This window comes from Plectropomus leopardus, chromosome 16 (genome assembly GCF_008729295.1).
Source record: "Plectropomus leopardus isolate mb chromosome 16, YSFRI_Pleo_2.0, whole genome shotgun sequence".
NCBI classification, from domain to species: Eukaryota; Metazoa; Chordata; class Actinopteri; order Perciformes; family Serranidae; genus Plectropomus; species Plectropomus leopardus.
The window spans coordinates 24,698,821-24,720,142 of NC_056478.1; the positions used below are offsets into that span (position 1 = coordinate 24,698,821).

Sequence of the window (21,322 nt, forward strand, 5' to 3'; positions counted from 1 at the left end):
GTTTCTAATCCAAAGGCATTACCGGCTACACTAGTTTTTACTCTTTTTTTGTTTCTTTTCAGGCAACAGCTACTGATCCACAGATCCACGAGCTATGTTAAAGCTAATCAGAGTGATGAGATAAGGTCTTCTCAGGCCTGTGAGTTCTGCTTTTTATCGGCTACAGGTCGTCCCCTCTCTTAGGTCTAGAAGCTAATAGCACTTGTGCAGAGATGCTAGAAAAATAAATTAACAGTCTAACGCTTTAAGTGTTTAGAGTATGACGTCAGATGGGGGAGGGGGCGAGTTATGGGGCAGGGGTTCAAACACACACCCAGAACCTGCTGAAGTGTCCTTGAGCAAGGCACTGAATCCCTGCCAGCTGCAGGTGACCTCTGACCTCTACAAGTTGGTGCATGTGAGTCACATTAATGTTTGCTGTAAGAGTTACACTGCAAAAAATACTCTTTCATTTCTTATTTTACAGCAGCAGGTTGTAAAAATCTGGCTTCGAAATGGTGACGCCAGGAATAACGTGCCTATTTATTCCTGTGTCATTTGTGCATTTTTTTCAAATTAACATCCCAAAATAAGAAACAAATATACAATTTGTCTGTTTTTCTGGTGTTCTCTCCTATTTTAATTTTAAAAGTAGAACTGTTAACAATATGCTGATTTTTTTTAACCGAATAACAAACTTGAAAGTAAATCGCTCCCATCAAAGTTAAAGTCAAACAAAGTTACGTTTTCTCGCCAAAGTGCCATATGTTTTTCACACAATTAAAAAAAATACTTCTTTTATGAGCCAAAATTATAAAATAATATATATTTTTGCAGTGTAACCCTAAAATCCCCACACAAACAATGCTGGATTTATTATCTTGTTATGTGACGGCGTGAAAGCAGCCTAAAGTCCCGGATCAGCAGGCGGGGCGGAGCGGCATCTGCAGCAGGATCACCTGCCGGTTCTCGGACGGGTGGCATTTGTTGATGTGTCTGGTGAGTCCCGGGGAGCTGTAAAAGACGGCGGGGCAGTATTTGCACGGATACACCTGTGAGGAGTGCAGCAGGCGGATGTGCCGCTCCTGACTGCCTCTGTTGGAAAAGTTCTCCCCGCAGACCGGACACAGGTGGCAGGTGGAGGAGCTCAGGTTCAGTGGCGCCGCGCTCTGCTCACACGCCGGCGCGTCCTCGTCCTCCGCCGGTTTAGGTGAGCCGTGCTGGGACGCCAGATGCTTCCGCAGGTACGCTTGGCGCTTAAACTTTTTCCCACAGTGATTACAATCATACAGCCCTTCCTCTGAGCCGGACTCGGACGGCCCGGGGCTGGGTGTGTCCCTGTCACTGGAGTCCTTTACTTCATCCAGCGCTGTTTTTCCGGACGCGGCCGCCTTTTCGCTCTCCAAATGTTGCGCACCGGCAGCTCCGCTCTGCTGCTTCGGTTTGTGCCACCGCCGGTGTGACGCGAGGTTCGCCGGGCAGCTGAACACCTTGTCACACTCGGGACACCTGTACTCAACCCGCACTATCCTGGAGCACTTGTGCTGCGCCAGAGCGAACGGGTCCGCGTACGCCTCCCGGCACAGCTGGCACACGAACTCACCCAGCGGGATGTTGTCACCTCCGGCCGGCTGCGGTTTGGGAGTCTTCTGGTCCACCGGAGCTTCTTTGATCTTGAGCCCGAGAACTGGAGATGTGGTGACATCATCCTCAAAGTGCAGTTTCCGGATCGCTTTGGTTTTCTTAGACGGCGGTTTGTTTTTGCGCTCGGTGTCGCTGGACGGCCGTTTGGTCCCGGCGGGGGGGAGCGTTGCGGTGGCTGTAACGCTGGTGTCAGTGCGGCTGCTGTTGCTGGAGCCGATTTTCAGATCCACCGGTGCGAAGAGGTGATCCAGAGCGGGGAGCGCTGCCGGCGTGGGAAAAGACTCCGCGGAAACTGGTGATCCGAGGTTGAAGCGTCTCTCCAAGTAGGAGCGGTCGTGGTCCTGGCTGACAGGGCGGGTGGGGCTGTAGAGCGCCTGGTACACCGCCTCCGGGTTCCCGAATTGCACCGGTCTGGCGACCTGCTCCGGAGCCGTGGCCGCCGCCCCGCAGGTGGGCGTCGGCGTCTGTGCGCGCACGGTGTAGGAGGCGAGAGGCGCGCAGGAGGACGGCGGCGCATCCGCAGCTGTTTGTTCCGCTTCCTCTTCATCAGAGCGGACCCGATAGGACACCGGGTTGGTTTTCTTGTTCCTTTTCACCAGAAATCCTCTCGGCATGTTCGCGCTGGACGGAGAGCTGAAGGCACTTTGGGACGCTGCTGCTGCGGGGAGAAGAAATCCACTTTCAGCCGCTCGCGGACTGAAACATCTGATGCGTCTTTTTTGTTGTTGTTTCCTGCTGCTATTGATCCTCTGTTCTCTTCCCGAGGTGCTTTCACCACAACATAGCTGCACTCTTTTTAAGGCGACATGATGACATTGTTCCCGTCCCCCCTCGTTGACTCATCCCCGACCAATCAGAAGGAGCCGAGGTCCCCTGTGGATTTGGGGAGTGGGTGTGGGAGGATGGAGAGGCTGATGGAGGGGGTGATGGAGGGAGGATCTGCAGATTGCAAAGCAGATGTACCTGAGGGTTTTATTGTATTTCACCCCCCTCTACACACACTCACTACGCGCGCACACACACACACACACACACACACACACACACACACACACACACACACACACACACACACACACACACACACTCCTTCCTCCTCCTCCTTCTCCTTTTTTCGACCCGGGCACACGCCAGGAGCCTCCTGCTTTTACGGTCTGATGAGTTTGTATAGAAATCTACACGTGCCTCGGCTTTATGTGTCTCCTTTGGGTGGTGGGGGCACTGATTTGTCCGAAAAGGAGATATCCGTCCACATAACGATGTCAAGAAAAAGTGACTGGAAAAAATAAAAGCCGAAAAAGTGGACATCGCGATGTGGAATTTCAGCTCCAGATAAGGAAATTGCAGTATAAGAAAATTTAAAAAACGAAAACGAGGTTTAAAACATATGTTCTTGCGGGAGAAAGCTCAGAGTTATATGCTAATACTTAATAGGACTGATTTGGATTGCCCAAGACTTTGAGTTCTTATTTTAGAATTTAAGACATTCAAAGATTTTCCAGGACACCTACAGATTCCCAAAACAGATTGAGAAACCGAGCAAAATAAGCAAACGATATTACACAAATAACCAAACGTCGAACAAACAAACATTTCACACCACCATGGCGCTGCAGCATGTGCGCTGCCGTGACAGTTAACTCCGGACATATGAATCCGTCATTTTACGCATACATAATTAATAGCGAGAGGAGGGTTTCCTGCTTTGCATCACAATGGCTGCGCTTGTGCAAGCTGTAGACCCGCCGTGATTGAAAAGGAAATTGCACAGTTGAAAAAAAAGGAGAAGAAGAAGTGGGGGCCCCCAAAAAGCAATCTGGCCCCCAGATACCGTCGGCGCGTGCTGTGCGTAATCAGTGCGCTCTTTCTGTGTCACCAAATGGGGCAAACCGAGATTATCTGCGAGTTAAAACACACCAAACCCCAATTCCTGCAGGTCAGACGTGACCCGGTCAGCCGGATATGAGTCCGTACTGCACCGTGAGGGATGACGGGATGTCACTGAGATCTGAAATGTTTAAAATGAAAAAATAAAGATATGTGCGCACGCAGAAATCAGCATGGATGTTAAAGAGCGGCAGGATGTCTAACAGATGGTTGGTGTGTTTAAAGTAAAAGCTAAAATACACCAAATTACCCCAATGCTGTTATTACGTCATAATAATTCCCTTAAATTCTAATTTCCTTTAATTTGTCATGCCTTTGTGCTTTTAAAGTTGTGTTTGGCTGGAGTAAAACAGTTTATTCTATTTTACCAGATACCCTTTATTCATTATGAGTCTTTAAAGTCAGTAATTAGCCAATTTCAGTCCCTTTCTACTATGAACCAACTTGTTTCAGGAATTTTCCGGTACAGCAACTTGCCTTTTTCGGTCTTGTTTTTAACGGTAAAAACACACTTTATGGTAAAAATCCTAAATTAAATTGATCTTTACTGGAAACAGTTTGACATAATCTCAGTTTACCAGAAAGTTTTTCAACTGCTCTGAGAGTTTTATGACTGAAAAAGTGATTTTTGTTTTACATTTCATCTGGTTTATGAAAACAAAATATGTAAGATAGAATTATAAAATACATGTCTGTTTTTGAAAATGGAGAAATACAGTTTGAAAGTATATTGTGCAGCTATTATAGCTGAAATACACACTTCTCAAGTACCATCATTTGACTAATGCATCAGAACTTAACACCAAAAAGGTCACAAGTGACTGTGTAAAATATTATATAAACACTAATATCATAGGAGACTAAAAACTCTTACTAAATACCATATACCACTGTAATCTGTCTATTTATCACAAATTATAGTCAGTACTAGAATAAGAAAAAACATTAAAGATATAAGAACATAACATTATTAAAAGTTAAAATTTCTTACAGTAAATGTAAGTTAAAGTTACTCTCTAGATACCCAGAGCACCCATGTTAAATATCATAAATATATTTTAGGTTGGACATATGTTATATCTTTTTATATAGTATCTTAGATGTACATTTATTTTATCTTAAAAAGATAAGAGATTAACTCCTTTACATGAATTCTTTAGGATAATCTTGTTACTTGCATTATGTAATTAGAACATTTTAAATGTGACTGAATCTGATACTATGTGTATATTTGGCCACCAGCAGTGTGTGTGTATGTATGCATGTGTGTGTGTGTGTGTGTGTTCTCTCAGCCTGCGGGTTGTTTGTAGGTGCGGACATATGTTGTTGTGTGTGCGGTTATTTTCCTGACAGGCCTCAGCTCAGCCTCATTAGCATACAGCTGTAGAGTGACACTTTCCTCCTCCTCCTCCCCCTCCTCTTACAAAAAGCTTTCATCTCCAGCCGCTATACGGGCCGTGTGATTGGTCACGCTGCTGCAGAGTCATACTCACAGTGATACAGTTGACACATTATGGAGGAGATGTCTGTGGAAACACAAAACAGATGCGTCAGAAGTTCTCATTTTACTTGCATTAAACTATTTAATATGCACCATATTTACATCAGAGCGCGTATGGAGTTTCCAGATAGACATCAAATTAGGGAGCAGGCAGGTCACTTAAAGGGACACTTCACCACCAAATCAATAATACATATTTTTTGTCTTACCTGTAGTGTTATTTATCAGTGTAGATTGTTTTGGTGTGAGCTGCAAAATGTTGGAGATATCAGCCATAGAGATGTCTTCCTTTTCTCGAGTATAATGGAACTAGATGGCACTCGGCTTGTGGTGCTCAAAGCGCCAGAAAAAAAAAACACATTTGAAAAACAGCAATGTCTCTTTTCTGAAATCATGACCTGGTTACTAGAGATAATCCACAGACCTTGTCATGAGCAGTGTTGTAACTATTATCTTTTTACAGAACTAGACCTGTAAGCCATATCACTGCTTTGCACTGCTTTATGAGGGATGAAATACATTTAAAAAATAGGTAGACATACAAACACACTTTATCAATGAGAATATGATTTTCAAAAAAGCATTTAAACACATCAAACGGGTTAAAAAGCTGAGCTGTTAACTTGCTGATGTCACTTATGATGTCACAGCTGTCCTGGGTAGGCGAACATGGGCAGCAGGTTTCGGTTGTAGGTTAGATATTTCACAGCGCTGCTTCTCAGAGCCGCTCGACTCTCGGCATCTTTAACTCTGTCCTGAGGGAGGACTTTTGAGTCGTCCTCCATCAGCTGCTGCCTCGACTCCTCGTCCTGCAGGGACACAGAGGAAGACATTAGAAACGACACAGTCTGCTCAGAGAGAACATGCTGCACTGCACTGCTGTGATGTTAGAGCAACATGTTTGAGTGGGTAGAGAATAATTATTATATATAGGAGTGAGGGATAACGTACAGCGAGCAGGTGATTATTACAAAATTCATCTCAACTGAAAGAAAGACAGAAAGAGTCCAGATCAAATGCGTTGATTGTTTTAGAAAAAAATAAAAGCACTAACTGTCGCTGAGATGATCTGCTGAAGCTCCTGCTCAAAGTCAGAGAATCTGTCGTGATAAATGGCCAAACACCAGCTCTGTCTGAAGAAACTGCAGGAGACACAAACACACATTCACACACTGCTATTATTCTCCCGCCGGGATCCAACAATATTTAACTTCCTGCTGTGTCAAAATTCATGTCTTCAGTGACTCAGAATTCAGTTCATCGCACGGTCTTTAGCTGATACTGATACAACACATTTCACAGTGTTTGTAATAGAAAGCAATAATTCACTTTCTACCCTCTAATGGGGAAAAAAAATAAATCTTGAAACACACTTTAGACCAATCGTTCTCACTGTTTTTGGCTTGTGAGCGCTTAAAAAAGGCACTGTCTCTACACTTATTTTACAGCTGCAGTTGCTACTTACTTTGAAGATTGAAATCAATTTAATAGAATAATTATCATCTCTAACAATCACTTACTTACAAGCATAACTAGAATTGACTTATCACGGTTATTTGGCCATTCAAGCAGTACTTTACGTCCATGTCCGTCCACACTGTTGTGTAGCCATGACAATCGACAATGCCTCAAATATGGATGTTGCTGCAAAGAAGCTACAATTTATAAAACAGGGATACTTCACACAGATCCTTAACTCTGCAGTACTGATGACCAGAAAACATTATGATGTTACAGCTAAGTTGACCTTTGACCCTTTGTGAATAAAATGTCATCACTTCATCATTTTATCCTGTTAGGCATTTGTGTGAAATTTTGTCATCATTAGCACGTGAATTCTTTGAGTTACGGCCAAACATGAGGTCACAGTGACCCCCTAGAATGTCGTCAGTTCATCTTTGAGTCCAAGTGAATGTTTGTGCCAAATTTGAAGAAATTCTCTCAAGGCACTCTTAGGATATCAGGTTTTATAAGAATGGGACAGAAAGGGCCCTGCAGGGGCCTCAGAGAGCAGGGCAAAAAAGGGCAAGGAGGCATGAAAAGCATTTGAGGGTCTTTGTCGTGTTTAAATAACTGAGTTGTTAGCTTTTCCACCAAAAACAACTTTTTACCATAAAAACAAATATTAGAGAAAAGTCTAGATAAATTCAACATTCAAGTTTCTGTATCACAACTTAGTTTTGTCTTCTCTCTGCTCCCATCATTCCCCTCAGAGCTATCTGGTGACCCTTTGGAGTAGCACAACCACTTGGTTAGAAACCACTGGACTAAACTGGCTAACTAAGTAGTTAAACTTAGCTTTCCCTCAAGCACCTACAACAGCAACATATGTTTCACTTTTTATACTTAAGGTATATTTCCTTCTTTTGCTTTTACATAAGTTTACTTTAAATGCAGGACTTTCAGTTGGAAAGGAGTACTTTGACATTATGATCTTGGTACTTTCACTTAAGTGTAGGTACTTCTTTCACCACTGTCTATCTGCATAACAAGACACCAGAAGATGTATGCAAACAGAAAAGTTTTTTGGGTGAACTGATGCTTTAAATATCAGCAAACCCTTGATGTAGACAAACACACACACACACCCAGAGGCCACACTAACTGTATGGGCTGAACGACCCCCAGCCACCACACGGTCAATCAATGATTTTAACGGCTCACGATGCTCCGTCAGCCTCCACAATGACTTTACGAGTCAGCTGAGTGAGCGGCGTGACGAGGAATCAGTCTCTGCAGCGGGGAGGCTCCGGCTTTGTCTCGTCCCGGACCGTCCACAAAGACAGATTGGGGAACTGCATAAACAGATTAGGAGGCGGGGGACAATAGACGTCCATATCTGGGGGTCATTTGTGTTGAAACCTCAGAAGCAGGTCACCCGCTGTTTGACAAACACACACACACACATACACACACCGCAAAGTCACACCAGCAAACACACAGACAGCATGAGGACAAAAGACACTGAAGTCCTAAATCTCTCTCGTCTGTTCAGACTGCTTATGTTATTTTGACGTGTGAGGTCATCAGTCAGCAGATGAATGATGGTAAGTTTCGCCACCTGAAAACATTTCCTCTCTTAGACTCAAAGTGGCTTCAGGAGACAGTGAAAGTGGCTCATTCTCATACAGAATTTGCTTATGAAAACGACTTTTTCTTCCAAAAAAAAAAAGAAAAAAAAAAGCTTGACCACCTGCCATCTGTTTTGCTACTTAAACCAAACATCCACAACTGAACAGCAACATGTATTGTGCCAAAATCATACTCCTACAAGGGCTGGATAAACCGACAGAAACACTGTACAAAACACAATAACAGAGCAGAAAATATCAATTTGGTGAAGCAGTTTGTTGACAACAAAACATTTCTGCAGGTATGTGTAAGTTGTTTGTTCACCTCCTGAGCAACTGAAGCTAACACAAGACTTCAGCAAAAGATATTATTTTCAAAGATTTTTCCATTATTCCTTTTGGTAATAACAAACCGCCAGCAATGTATCCGAAAGAGGAAGCAGCGGCAACCTGTAAAATTATTACCCTAACTGTCTGCTGTAAACATCCACCACAGTTTACAGACTACTTGTACAATGGGAGATTATTACATACATTTTAAGTTTATTTCTCAAAATAAAGGGTTTTCCATATTCTGGATGAACTTCTGGTTAGTTTAAAACCTGTGTTTTGCATTTTTAGTCCCACCAAAGTTCTTTGTAACAATGTCACCATGTTCCCACAAGGAAGTCCCTGACTATGGCTTAGATCAAACTAATAGAAAAACTTCAGATAGACATCTAAATCCCTCTGTTGCACAAAGCTGTCAAGTTCTCAGCTATTTTATAAACGTGGGGCTAATTTGTTAAGAATTTTGGGTCAATTAAGATTATTTTCTAATTAAAAAAAAAAAAAAAAAACATGCCTGACCAGGCAACCACATCAATCTGCTCATCTCCCCTCACTCCCTCAGCAGCCTTCTGGAAGAATTCAACAGTTCATAAAGACATTTTAGGGAAACTTCGGTGAAAAGTGTACCAATAGAAAATAAAAAAACAGTACAAGCTTTATTAACACAGAGCTAAGCTGCTGCTGCTTCTTGATGTTGGATGTCAACAGTTGACCTTAAATGAGAATACTTTTGACTGGTTATGCGTGTCAACCTATAGATTAATTTTCCTAATCACTGGTTAAATACACTGCAGACCACTCCGGTTTGGTGGGAGCTAGCTAGTGGCACTGCTCATTCTGCGATTAATGTTAACGCCATCCAAAGCCAACTGTGTTACTGTGTACCTATGCTCAGATCTCCCCCAGGGTCACCCTGGTGAGTAAGCAGCTGCAAGCCTCCTTTAGCATTGTAAACTATGTTTACTCTGTTAGCACTGTAAGCAGTGTCAGCACGGCTAATAAAAGGAAAGGGCTATTGTATCATTACAATTTGCTTTTTTCCCCCTCTCAAAAAGGAATTCTTAAAAAAGTCAAATTAACCAAAACTGGCTTCCCTAGTGAGGACTCAGTATTTCTGCTAACTCATCAGTCAGGACAGTTTTCTTGGGCAAATTAAAAGGAGTGATGATGACATCACATCTGTATATTTCCAACATATTGGTTGACAGAATAGAAACGTTGGCTGGATACTTTATACTCTAGAAAAAAACTTGCATTTGACATTTGCAAACGGACAGTAACTGTCCTCTCTCCTACCTGTACAGATCAAGGACGAGGCCCTGGTGGTAGCGGTTTGACAGCTGGCCCAGCAGCTGCTGGTGTTTCCCGTACAGACTCAGGTAATTGGAGACGGGGAGGGGCTTCAGGGAGAAGCAGGTGAGCGTCTCCACCAGCTCGTAGCAGTCAAGATGCAAACAAAAGTAGTTCCCCGTCTCAACCCGTCCGGTCACGATGCCGCTGTCCTGTAACTGCACGCACAATTTAGTCAGAACTGTTGAGGGATTTCATGTTTAAAAGATAGGGCTGCAATATTCTCTAATTGTGTTTTTGTGCACCAATGAAAAGACAAAATACAACAATACATCGGTCCGTTAATTTCCCTTCCTGACAACCTTACATGTTTAACAGGGGGGCCTGTCAGGTTGGTGGCAGATGGTTTTGTAACATGCAGGTAGTTATATCCTCCAGGCAGCTTTCCACCTGAGGAGAGAGGGAAAACACATGATAAAGGTCATGGTGTGATGTAGTTCATATAATTATTGTTGTAATAGAATACAGGAATCCATCAATGAGTGAGTAAGATGATGTTAGAGTTGACTGCTTTTTTCATTGTGAATTAATGGAATATCTTTGGATTTGAAGTTCTGGTCTGACAAAACAATAATTTGAAGATGCCACCTTGCTTGTACTGTGACTGTGTGATTAGAAAAACTGTTATAAGTTGCTGCCCTACTTGACAACAATAAAATGTAACAACACTGCCACTGAAAATCTAAAATTTAGAGAATATCATAGCTAAAACACCAATCATGCTGCTTTTATAAGAACAAAATATACAAATAAGACTAGTTTCAGAGCTGAAATACACACTGGCACCAACCATCATAACATGTATTGCACTGTAAACATCCACCCACAGAGGAAAACAGAACTGAGGCAATGAACTCAGATAGCAGGAGATGATATGGCATCTCTGCTCTCCCTAAACATTGAAATCTCTCTGAAAAGTTCATGTGTGTTTCATCTCTGTGTGAAGGGCGAAGCCGAGTGGCTGTTGTGTTTATGTAACCTGTGGAGTGGCCTTGGTTACTCCACGAATACACAGCAGCACAATGTGGCATTGTTACACCCTGCTATGGTTTGAGTGTATGCCACAATAACATCGTCAGTGGGTGAAAGATTGGAAAATGCTCCACAAAAGCATAATGAACAAATATTGGCAGCGCAAATTCTCTCAGATAAAAGCAGACAAAATACATGGACAGACAGAGGGAAGGATTCAGAGTGGAGAATAGAGGTAAACTGACAGACCTTGAAAACATTTGGAAAGTGAGATCTGCTGATGAATGTGAAGGAATTTTGTTTATTAAAAGCCTACAAAACATCTAAAAATGACAATAAAGCTAATACAATAGTGAAGTGGGATGGGTGTTTTAAGGGGGCCAGGGTTTTAGAAGTGCCATTTATTCTACTGGTTATATCATCAATAAAAATAAGTGTGTCATCAACTGTGTAGGAGACAGTCCTATAAAAAAAAACATATGTATATCTGCAACACAAACCACTTGGTCTTAATCCATTGAGTCTTTTCTTTTCCCCAAACCAAAAAATACTGTTTAAAAACCACTTATGGTACAGCATAAATCTCACATTCACGTCAATTTTGGGGGAAAACCAACTACTACAATTACACTTTTCATCAGATGGCTAGTGCCAGTGAATGTTTTTCTCCCCTTTGGCCTCAGGGAGCAGTAATGAGGCAATAGAGTGCTGCAAGTTTGTGTTGCCCTGGTTCCCTGGTCAAAAAGCCAATGAAATTTCTCCATTGGATTTTGGATTATTGCAGAAAATAAGCTCTGTGGCGAACAAATGTTTATAATACTTTAATGTTTTGTTCAAAAAAACATAAATGAACACCACTTTTTTGAAGTCTAAATGCAATTCCCAGAAGTAAAAAGCTGATGTTAGGCTACAAATGAACAACACCACAGTTCCATGACTTACTGTCATCACCACAACGAGACAGCAAAGCCGCATTCTGTGCTGCTTGGCATGATGATATTCTGTATTATCATCTAGCCACTTCTTAGCAATCATCCATGCACAGCAAAGCTTCAAAATTCTTGAGTGGGGTATTTACTGATGTATTTTATGTTGTAGAACAAACATGAACGCCTCTTGTGTCAACCACAGATCTTATTTAAGGCATCTAACCAAAAATACATTCAAAAAACTAATTGACTTTTAAAAGGGGGGATCCAGAGGTGCAAAAATACAAACTCATTTTCAGGTTTTAGGGCTCGTTACTCAGGCTCTATTATCACTGAGAGCATAACAATGAGGTGAAAAAGACGCTGCACTAGAAAGCCTTTTTGACCCCACATCCAAGAAGTCATGTCATCACATTGCATCATATCATTAAGGTACAACACATGCCCAATAAAATCTGGTCTGCAGTTGTCAAAAGGCTCAACAGGTGGCGTGTCATCACAGAACATGGGGACGATTGATTTGTTTCACTGAGGCGTTCGCAATTGGTCTTGGATAAAAATATATCTACAAAGATATAGATAAGAATTAGAATACTGCAATTATTGAAAAGATCTTCAATAAAAGGCCATAAACAAATGCTTTCTTTAAGAAAACATTTGGCTGCAATGTGTGCATACCCAAAAAGGTCTGTCAGGTCCAAAGCACCCAAAGAGCAACGGAGCGGTGGTGGTGGTGGTGGTGGTGGTGGTAAGATAATGGCTCTTACAGTTTGCAACACTACACTATGTCACTTTAGTTTTGCACTGGCACCTAAGAAAACAGCAATATTTCACAGTGATACACAACTGGTCTTGGCGATCTCAGTGCTGATAGCCTACTTGTTTACACCTTTAACACAATGGCGGATAGTTTGCGCTGAATTGTTGGTAGAGCATGACGTAGGTTAAGGTGAAAGAATAGAAACGAATGGGGCCCTGCCTCCAATGCTGTAGCCAGTTCTCAAGCAACACAAAAGCTGAGATTTATGCTTTACTAGAAGTTCAGTCAAACTGTAGTTTTTGGTTTTATTAAAGAAAAGACTTTAAGGGCAAAGACTTACTGGTTTGTTTTGCAAATGGACTACTATTTAATTGCCACAGCTCCGTTACAGAACAGTAAGCAGCCACTTCCCAGAGCATTTCTATGGAACTGTCTCATCCTCTACGGCGCTGCAAGTGTGGTGAAAAATATGTTTTACAAAAAATCAAAAAGACTGACATAAAAACCAACGTCAAATACAATGGCTCCATATTTATCTGTAGAACTTCCGAATTACTCAACCTTTAAAGCTCATTAAATATATTTTTCCAGGCTTGAAATTTTACCTTGAATCTTGGCCTGTTTATACAGCGGAATGAGGCGATCTATTTCAGCTGGAGGCTCGACTGCAGGCTCCAGTGTTGGGTCAAAGAGGGGCAGCAACACGGCCGCCAGGTCCTGCCCAACTTCTTTGGAGTTGAAATTTGTGTGCGACCACTCATCTGCATAGTAGCAGCGGGAGAATTTGGTGAGAGGTCCGGCACCACAAATGGCTGAATCGCTGGTGTGGAAAGTGGAATTTATAACAAGTCTACTGTCAAAGACCAGGAAGGAGTTGTTGATGCTACTGAAGGTGTTGAAGTCGACTCCTTTATTGGAGAGATTAATGAACACCTAAAAGGAGGAAATAAAGAGAAATCAGTACGTTTTCTGTTTTGTAGTGATTTCATGATCAGATTCAGTGTAACGGTACAGACCACATTTTTCATATATTTCCATATACACATGAAGTTTGTTACTCAGTTCTTTTATTTAAATTCTTCTATGGGCACTGACTAAGCTCCTAATATTTAAAGGTTTTTACCATGAAAAAAGATTAATTCATGACTTAAAATGGCTTTGATGTAGGTCTACACCTTTGCCTCATTTAGAATGCATGGATCTTTGAAAACGCTTGCCTGCAGCTCAAGTGTACCTGCTTGGAAATGGAAATAGATAACATGCGCCTTTGGGTTGACTACATTATCAAGAAGCTAATAATGTGTTGCTGATGTTAGATAAACTTCATAAGTTAAAGTGAAACCTCACTTGCAAAACATGGATAAGTAGCTACACCAGAGTTTTCCTCTTATAACCCTTGTTTAAGCTGTAGCGTAATGGGTTTGGTTCCATAGGTATGTTATGTAGCATTCTTGAGATTGTCACTAGTTGACTGTAGTTTGTCAGCGATGGCCTGAATGCTTATTTGGCTCGTGATATGTCTTGTAGGATATAAAAACACCATATGAACATGTTAACAAGGTTAAAAACTTGATTTTAATACACTAACGCAACATTTTTGTACAAATTAAACAAGTTACTTTGTATTTATCATGTATTAATCAGTGTCATCTTCTGCTTTAACTGTTGATACTGGAAAAACAGAGATGACTGGATTGATCCACTAATTAAAATAAACAAAGGATGATGTTGATAGACTGCTGATTTAAGGTCGGCAGTTAATTCTTTACCTTTTTGAGATGATTTGTCAAATTAATTGATGATGTTTTCATTGAAAAGACAGAAAAATTTTGAATTTTGAAAAGAGATACAATGCTCTTTGAGCAAACTGAAACTGAGTGATGAGACTGGTGGAGCTGGGCTTAATTAGCATATTATTAGCAGAGTTCAGGTACCCTGTTGAGTTTTACTGTAAATGACAAAGTTTAAATTCAGTGTTTCCTACAAAACCACTTTGCGTGTATCCCTAACGTCTTACAAATGTGTCAATTATATTTCCTTCCTCAAAAAATATTTGCCAAGCCAAATGTTTGAATTTGTTGGAACCTGCATGGTTTAAAAGTACGGTATTGGAGGAATATTATCTACACACACATAACCAGACAGTGGAATCCTTTACTCCCTGACACATTGAAAATGGGAAAAACACCAAAATCATTTTGTGCTTGACAAACACAGTCTGCTTCCAAGAAGGAAATTAACATCCAACCATCAGCCACAAGCTGGTGAATTCAGCCGGTTGTTTGTGAGCTTTTCAGCTCTACCAGACAGCCTGGCCAGTAACCCACCATTGTTTGGAGAGCATTTTCATATGTTTAAACCAATAACTGACTGAGTAAGTAGTGGAACTTACTCCACACTGCAGATGGAGAGGCTCTGCGTCAGTGGTGAATGACACAGACGTGAGAGGATCAGGGTGTTCTCCATTGTTCATCTGGGCCAGTAGGCAGTTATGGTGGATCTTGACCTTAGCCTTCTCCAAGGCCGTCGCCACAGCCTCCTCTACGACAGGGTTGCTGAAGCAGGAGACGCTGGGCTTCGGCGGAGTGAGGACTAGATGGATACGGTATCCCTGGACACCAAGGCTGAGCAAAGTCTCCACGGTGGTGAAGGCATCAAGGTTATTTCCATAGACGACGGCATTATCTGGAGGGTCACAAATAAAAAACAATTAGAATAGTGTGTTTGTGGTCTTTTAAATTTTCAGTCAGAAACAGTAATGTTAATGTCAGCACTTTGATGGAGCTCTCAAAGAATCCAAACAATAAATCAAAACTATCAAAAGCTTAGTACGTGAGGAGGAGGTACAGACGAGTGGTGGAGGAAGCAAACGGCATTAGCACAAATCAAAAGAGTAAAATGGCCACACTTGACATCTGCATCAGGGATGCACAATATTATCAGCATGTCATCAATATCGGCAGATATTGGCTTTAAATTAAAATACCACAATCGGCCGATATGCTGATTTCTGCTAATATGACACACTAATATTTTTATTTATTTATTATTTAAGTATTTAAGTTTTTTTCTTATTTTGCACAATGAATGATTATTACATACACTGAAATGCATTGTATGTCATGTATCTCTATCTGCTGGTGGGCAATCACAATAACAGTATGCATAACATGATGTTAATTCCACTGCAGAAGACACTTGATGATCACTAACATTAGGTGGGAAAAACAGTGGATGTATCAATATTGGCATCTCTCATCAGCCACATGAGTTGTTATCATATCAGTATGTCGGGTATCAGTAAAAAATCCAATAATGTGCATCCCTAATCTGTATGAATATGACTGATCTTTACTAGTCAGCTGTAGAGCTGGGCCAATGTAAAAATTTTCAAACCGGTTTGATATTAAGCCAAACACCAGACCAGTTTACCAAATTCTGTCATTAGGTGTCCCACTTAACTCAGCAGCTGCTCCCAAGACTGGAGGTGCCAAACGAAAAGTCAGAGGAACCACTAAAATCATTAGGATTCACCCTAAGGGGAGTATGAAAATCTGTAACAAACTGAATGACAATCCATCCAATAGTTGTTTAAATATGGACAACAAAGAAAGTCATCTGATAGATGACCACATGTTTATGAGTAATATGTAAAACGTCATGAGTAGGTTTTAGACTTTGTTATGCACTACAAACTACAGAAGACAACGACTTTCTCCAGTGATAACGATTTTTTTCTGAAAACTAAAACCCCTTTTGGATTCATTTTACCAAGTTTCATTGCACTTACTTCTGATTTTAAGCCACAGGCAATGTTTCTTACAAAATCATCATATTCTAAATACAAAGGAAGCTCTACAATTTAAAGGGACTGAATAGTGACCATGAAGCATTGATATCAAAAAATAAAAAAACAATATTTTGCGTTGCCCCCCCCAAAGTAATCCAACCTTTGATGCTCGCTTTTCAGAGTAGCCTCTTGACATTATAGAGAACATACAAGCTCCTTTATAAAAGAATATGTGCTCCTCATCTCCTACTGATTATATTTCATTTAAAGCACAAAGCAGCAGAGCCATGATTACAATGTATGTGAGACTGACAACAAAAACTCATTTGTTTTGTGTTAGAAATGGGCTTCTAATGTTGGTTATAAAAATGTAATATCACCCTGTGTCTCTTCACAGTCTCTTCTTATCCAATATGTTCTGATAAACCCTGTGATTGTTTTGTGTCAAAACAAACTCTATGAACTCTGTGATGTGTTTGAATTTTTTTTTTTGGCATTCTTGTATTTTTAACAGTGTTTTTCTGCAACATGTGTGTTTACTCTAGTAGTAATAGAGTAGACAAGAGTTTTCCTGGCTGCTGTTCAGTGTCTCTGTCCGTGGTGCTGAACCAGAGGAGCTCCGCTGCTACCGAATCATCAAGGCCAACAGAACACTGAGCTTCTCATCAATTAATCTATATTCCACTGCTCACTTCATCTGTTTATCTCTTCTACTACAAAAAGAACTACCCAAGGACACGTTTTTTTATGTATGGGAAAAGGGTCCTGTCCCTTAACCCTAGCCCCTACACTGTTTAGTTAAGGTAAAAAAAGATAAAAATGCCTTTGTTAGGGGTCCTGGTGTGGACTGGTGTGCAGTCAGTACAAACTGGTCTTATGTTAAATCATGTGACCGCTATAATAAAGGCTTTTTATCTTAAAAAACCAGTGTGCCTTGACTTTTTTTGAGAATTAATTCCCTATTTGGGGGGACATTGATTGCCTCTGCATGCATCATGAGCAAATGTTTCGTGTCACATTGCTGTCACATCAAAGGAGCACTTCCTACTCAATTTTTACTAAAAGTTTTTTTTTTGCTGTATTTTATTTGTATTTGCTTTCACTGTTACTTTTACAGTTATGTTAAAGACTAAGTCTGGTGTTGTTGTATATTTTTCTTATTGTCAACAAATCCCATTAAACAACCAAAACATGTGCAGCTTATTCCTCTGCACCACAGAGCTCCATTGCTGTCCAAAAACTATTTAAACCACATTAGTAAGCCACAATGTTGCACTGGGTGATATGTTCCTTCATTATCATGAACACACACACACTGTAGTTTATTATGACTCAATCCCACAAACACTGTCCTACTGATTCAAATACTCACCAGAGCACCAAATGTGAATTAATCAACTGCTAAAAACAGTCCCCAACAAATGCACTATTTCCTCCTCTTTGTTTGATTAAAAATAACACAGTGACCAATTACTGACACTTTTTAAGAAATTAAACTATATAATTGTGTCTTAATATTTACTCCTTTTATTAAAAACCAATAGGCATGGACCTGAGAGAGCCGCAGACAGGAAGTCAGAGAGTATTGAGAGACTGACACAATACTAGATTTAGTATTTTCCTGGGATTTGTTGTAGGAAAAGTATCTTATAAAACTTGAGCTGAGACAGAACAACTACATCTGATTTAGTCTAACACCAAAATTTACATTCACACTGTTTCGTTTTGTTATTATTATTAAAATATGGAAATAAACATGGTATCTGCTGGAGTCTGCCATGGCAATTTGCATTTATTAATGGTTTTCCTTTATGACTGGGATCAACTAATTAGTATATATAAAAGCCCCACTCTAGATCACTGCACAATTCCTTCAGAGAGCAGATTAATTTTGCTTAATGACACTGTATTTTTCCCTGCACTGAAAAGCTGGGCTCTCAGAGAGTGATATGATAATGGAAAATGGATGGAAGAGGCCGACCTGATTCACAGAGATGAAAGATTTCTCTGCAGCTAATTAGCTGCTAATTATACCGGGGCACTTCAGCGCTGACTGGCTGAGTAATGACATACTACTACAGATTAATTTTAGGTTTAGTGTGTGTGTAAGTGTGTGTGTGTGTGTGTGTGTGTGTGTGTGTTTTTTTACTTGCCCTCCAGCTCCACAAAGTTGGCACACAGCCAGCGGCGAGCAGCCATGCAGTCATAGAGGTCGTTGAGGGTGAAGAGGTTAGATGGGACGGGCCCAGTGTATCTGGACTGAGTCTGCAGCTGGCTGTTTGTGGCAGGCTGGCTCAGATCCATCCCAGAAGGACAGGGCATCTATAGCATCACATGACACACATGGACAAATTACATCAAATTTGTGTCATAATGTCGATTCAGACACCTAACATGCTTTGTGAACACTTAAAACAGCTCAAGGCCTTAACTAAAATAATGACTCATAGTATTGTGAAAAGATGGAAGAATGAAATAATTATTCATGGCATAAATTTACTGTCATACAGCTTTTTTCAAAGGAGATATCAGCTGATAAAGGAGATATCAGCTGATAAAGGAGATATCAGCTGATAAAGGAGATATCAGCTGATAAAGGAGATATCAGTTGAAGTCCAAAATCTTGTGATCATGAGAATGTACATTAAAGACCTACATGTCATGTAACAGCACAGCAGAGTGAATACTGATACTTTCAGCTTCATCAGCTGTTGTTTGCTGTTACAATGTATTATATAAACTGCTCGTAGCCATAGTTGTCAGTTAAAATAATCAGTGGTGAAAGAAGTATTCAGATCCTTTCCTTCAGTAAAAGTACTAATACAACACTAAAAAGACTTCACTATGAGTAAAAGTCCCGCATTCAAAACCTTTCTAAAAAGTAAGAGTAAAAATGTATTACCAGAGATAATGGTAATTGGTTGTAAAATATTCCCTATCTGTTATTTACTATCATATCTGATGTTTTAGGATTAACATTACTACTGCATTAATGTGTATGCTGCATCTTACTGCTATAGATTTTTAGGGTTGTGCTGATTTAAACTCCTTTATATACCAGTTTATTCAGTTCTGTAGTTTAATCTACAGCAATGCATCATATTCTTTAAGTTCATCACATGAGTGTAGCGTGGCTGTCCTGTGAGGATAATGTATCTCCTAAAAGGCAACTATTCATGGTGTCAGAAAAACAGCCCTGTTTTCAGCTTTGTCATGACACAGGAAGGGTATGAAAAGGTAAAAAGTTGCAAGAAATTGAAATGCTCAAGTACCTTAAATATTTATGTGCATTACCTGAGTAAACATACTTGGTTACATTCCATTACAGAAAATCATGGATTAAGCTGAAACTCCTCTTGATCGTTACTTTCGACTAGTCACGCTTGACAGAAATTGCGTGTTTTCTTTCTTGTCATGTGCCTGGACAATTTTGTTATGTCACAGACACCATCATATTTTGTCACACAATGTGTTAGAGTAGCCACATTAACATTACATATTCATCCTGTAGCTCCCTTGTTTGGTTCAGTGGTTCCCACTGACCACCTCCTTTTCTTGCGCTCCTGTTGTCTCAACAGTCTGAGTGTAAATGATCAGAATGCTAAAGGATACAGAGTAGCACATTTAGATAAATGACAAACAAATAGCTGTCATGGGATGATATAATGTAACAAGCCAGCTGAATGATGGTGTTTGGTTGAATAAAAGAGTAATTCACAGAAGTGTGTAACATTTTTGCTACTTTTGAGTTGTTTGGTTACCATGGAAATGACTATAACTCTGTAATATTCACATTAGAAGATGAAAGGGGTCTCATTGTCTCACCTGGTACTGCAGGCCCGTACAGAGGATGAGGTGATCATAGGGCACCTTTCCATAATCAGACACCAGAATGTGTTTGGACTTCCTGTTGATGCCCACCATCTTCCCAGTCACCACGTTGATGCAGGAATGCAGAGGGAGCTGTGCTAAGTCTCTGCTGCTGTAAGCATGACTGCAGGAAGTGGAGAAACCTCTTAAATTGCAGGGTGGATTTATGTAATTGTGAATATAGAATTGAGTTTAATATAAAATAAAGGGTTAAGAGCTTTGTTCTCATTATACGTTCAGATGCATCTAATACTCGATTCAGCGTAAGATGCCAAAACATGATTTTATATTTTTTATGCCTGATGTTGCATTCCCCTACCTTGTGGACAGAAATCCGACATCCTCGTGGTTGTATTCGCTAGGGAGACCGTGTGTTGAGACCAGGGTCAGGTTGTTGAACCTCAGGTGAGGGCTACAAGACAATTAACAGTATGAGGGCTTTTCCACAGAATACAGTGAATACATACAGGACACAGTGTGAGAGGAATGTTTTCTAGGGCAAGGACAACTTTAATTTCTGCAGCTATGTTCTTTATCCAGTGATGTGAAACAGTATTTAGAGAGCCTGGCTAATGTCAGACATGTTAAAAAGACAATAAAGAATACTAAATTAAAAAACACATTACTTTGCTTTATGTAACAGGAGGGTCTGTCCTCCTTTATTAATATTAGCAGCTGCAAATACTATTAATGTTAAAAAATAAAGATGCTCAGACACTGAATTCCTCTCACTAGTTCCTACTCAAAATGTACTCCAGTTAAACTCATTTAACACAGATTTAACACAGTTAGTCTGTTTGAGTTTACATTCATGTCTGTGAAAACATGGGTGCTTTACACACATTATCCACCTCACAGCACAGGAGATCTATACAATCTGCACAGTTTCAAGGTGGACACCCAAGATTAGTGTCACCAGTTTAGTATCTGACCAAATGTCTCTTTGATCCTGAGATATGATGTTGAATGGTAGCCAGAAAAGAGTTTTTCTGGCCTTTGACTTCTGAATAGAAAATGTTATTACTTCATAATTTTATTCTGTTAGACATTTGGTAGATTTTTTTTTTTTCTAAAATCTTGAATTATGGCAAAAAACATGCAAGGTCACAGTGACCTTTGACCTTCAACCATTATTATTGAGTCAAAGTGGACATTTATCCCAATAATTAAAGATATTCCCTCAAGGCTTTAATGAGATATCATGTTTACAAGAATGGGATGTTCGCCCATTCATGCCGT

At 40.5% G+C, this 21,322-nt stretch overlaps 2 protein-coding genes across 2 annotated transcripts in view; both read right to left on the minus strand.

Moving 5' to 3' along the window:
* Positions 1-851: 851 nt before the first annotated feature.
* On the minus strand, positions 852-5,234 carry insm1a (insulinoma-associated 1a). Its single transcript, XM_042503865.1, has 3 exons — positions 5,221-5,234; positions 5,004-5,036; positions 852-2,562 (listed from the first exon to the last, which is right to left on the minus strand). Exon 3 carries the CDS (start codon positions 2,235-2,237, stop codon positions 900-902), a length of 1,338 nt encoding a protein of 445 aa, XP_042359799.1. The 5' UTR covers positions 2,238-2,562; positions 5,004-5,036; positions 5,221-5,234; the 3' UTR covers positions 852-899.
* Positions 5,235-5,473: 239 nt separating this feature from the next.
* The window catches only part of cfap61 (cilia and flagella associated protein 61), a 38,277-nt gene continuing 22,428 nt past the window's right edge, over positions 5,474-21,322 (minus strand). The window contains exons 17-25 of the mRNA XM_042503811.1: positions 20,403-20,495; positions 20,039-20,207; positions 18,367-18,535; positions 14,816-15,108; positions 13,029-13,356; positions 10,070-10,152; positions 9,709-9,920; positions 6,066-6,153; positions 5,474-5,820 (exon numbers count right to left, since the gene is read on the minus strand). Of these exons, the coding sequence (XP_042359745.1) occupies positions 5,656-5,820; positions 6,066-6,153; positions 9,709-9,920; positions 10,070-10,152; positions 13,029-13,356; positions 14,816-15,108; positions 18,367-18,535; positions 20,039-20,207; positions 20,403-20,495 (1,600 nt within the window). The 3' untranslated portion in view covers positions 5,474-5,655. The remainder of the gene's footprint in view (positions 5,821-6,065; positions 6,154-9,708; positions 9,921-10,069; positions 10,153-13,028; positions 13,357-14,815; positions 15,109-18,366; positions 18,536-20,038; positions 20,208-20,402; positions 20,496-21,322) is intronic.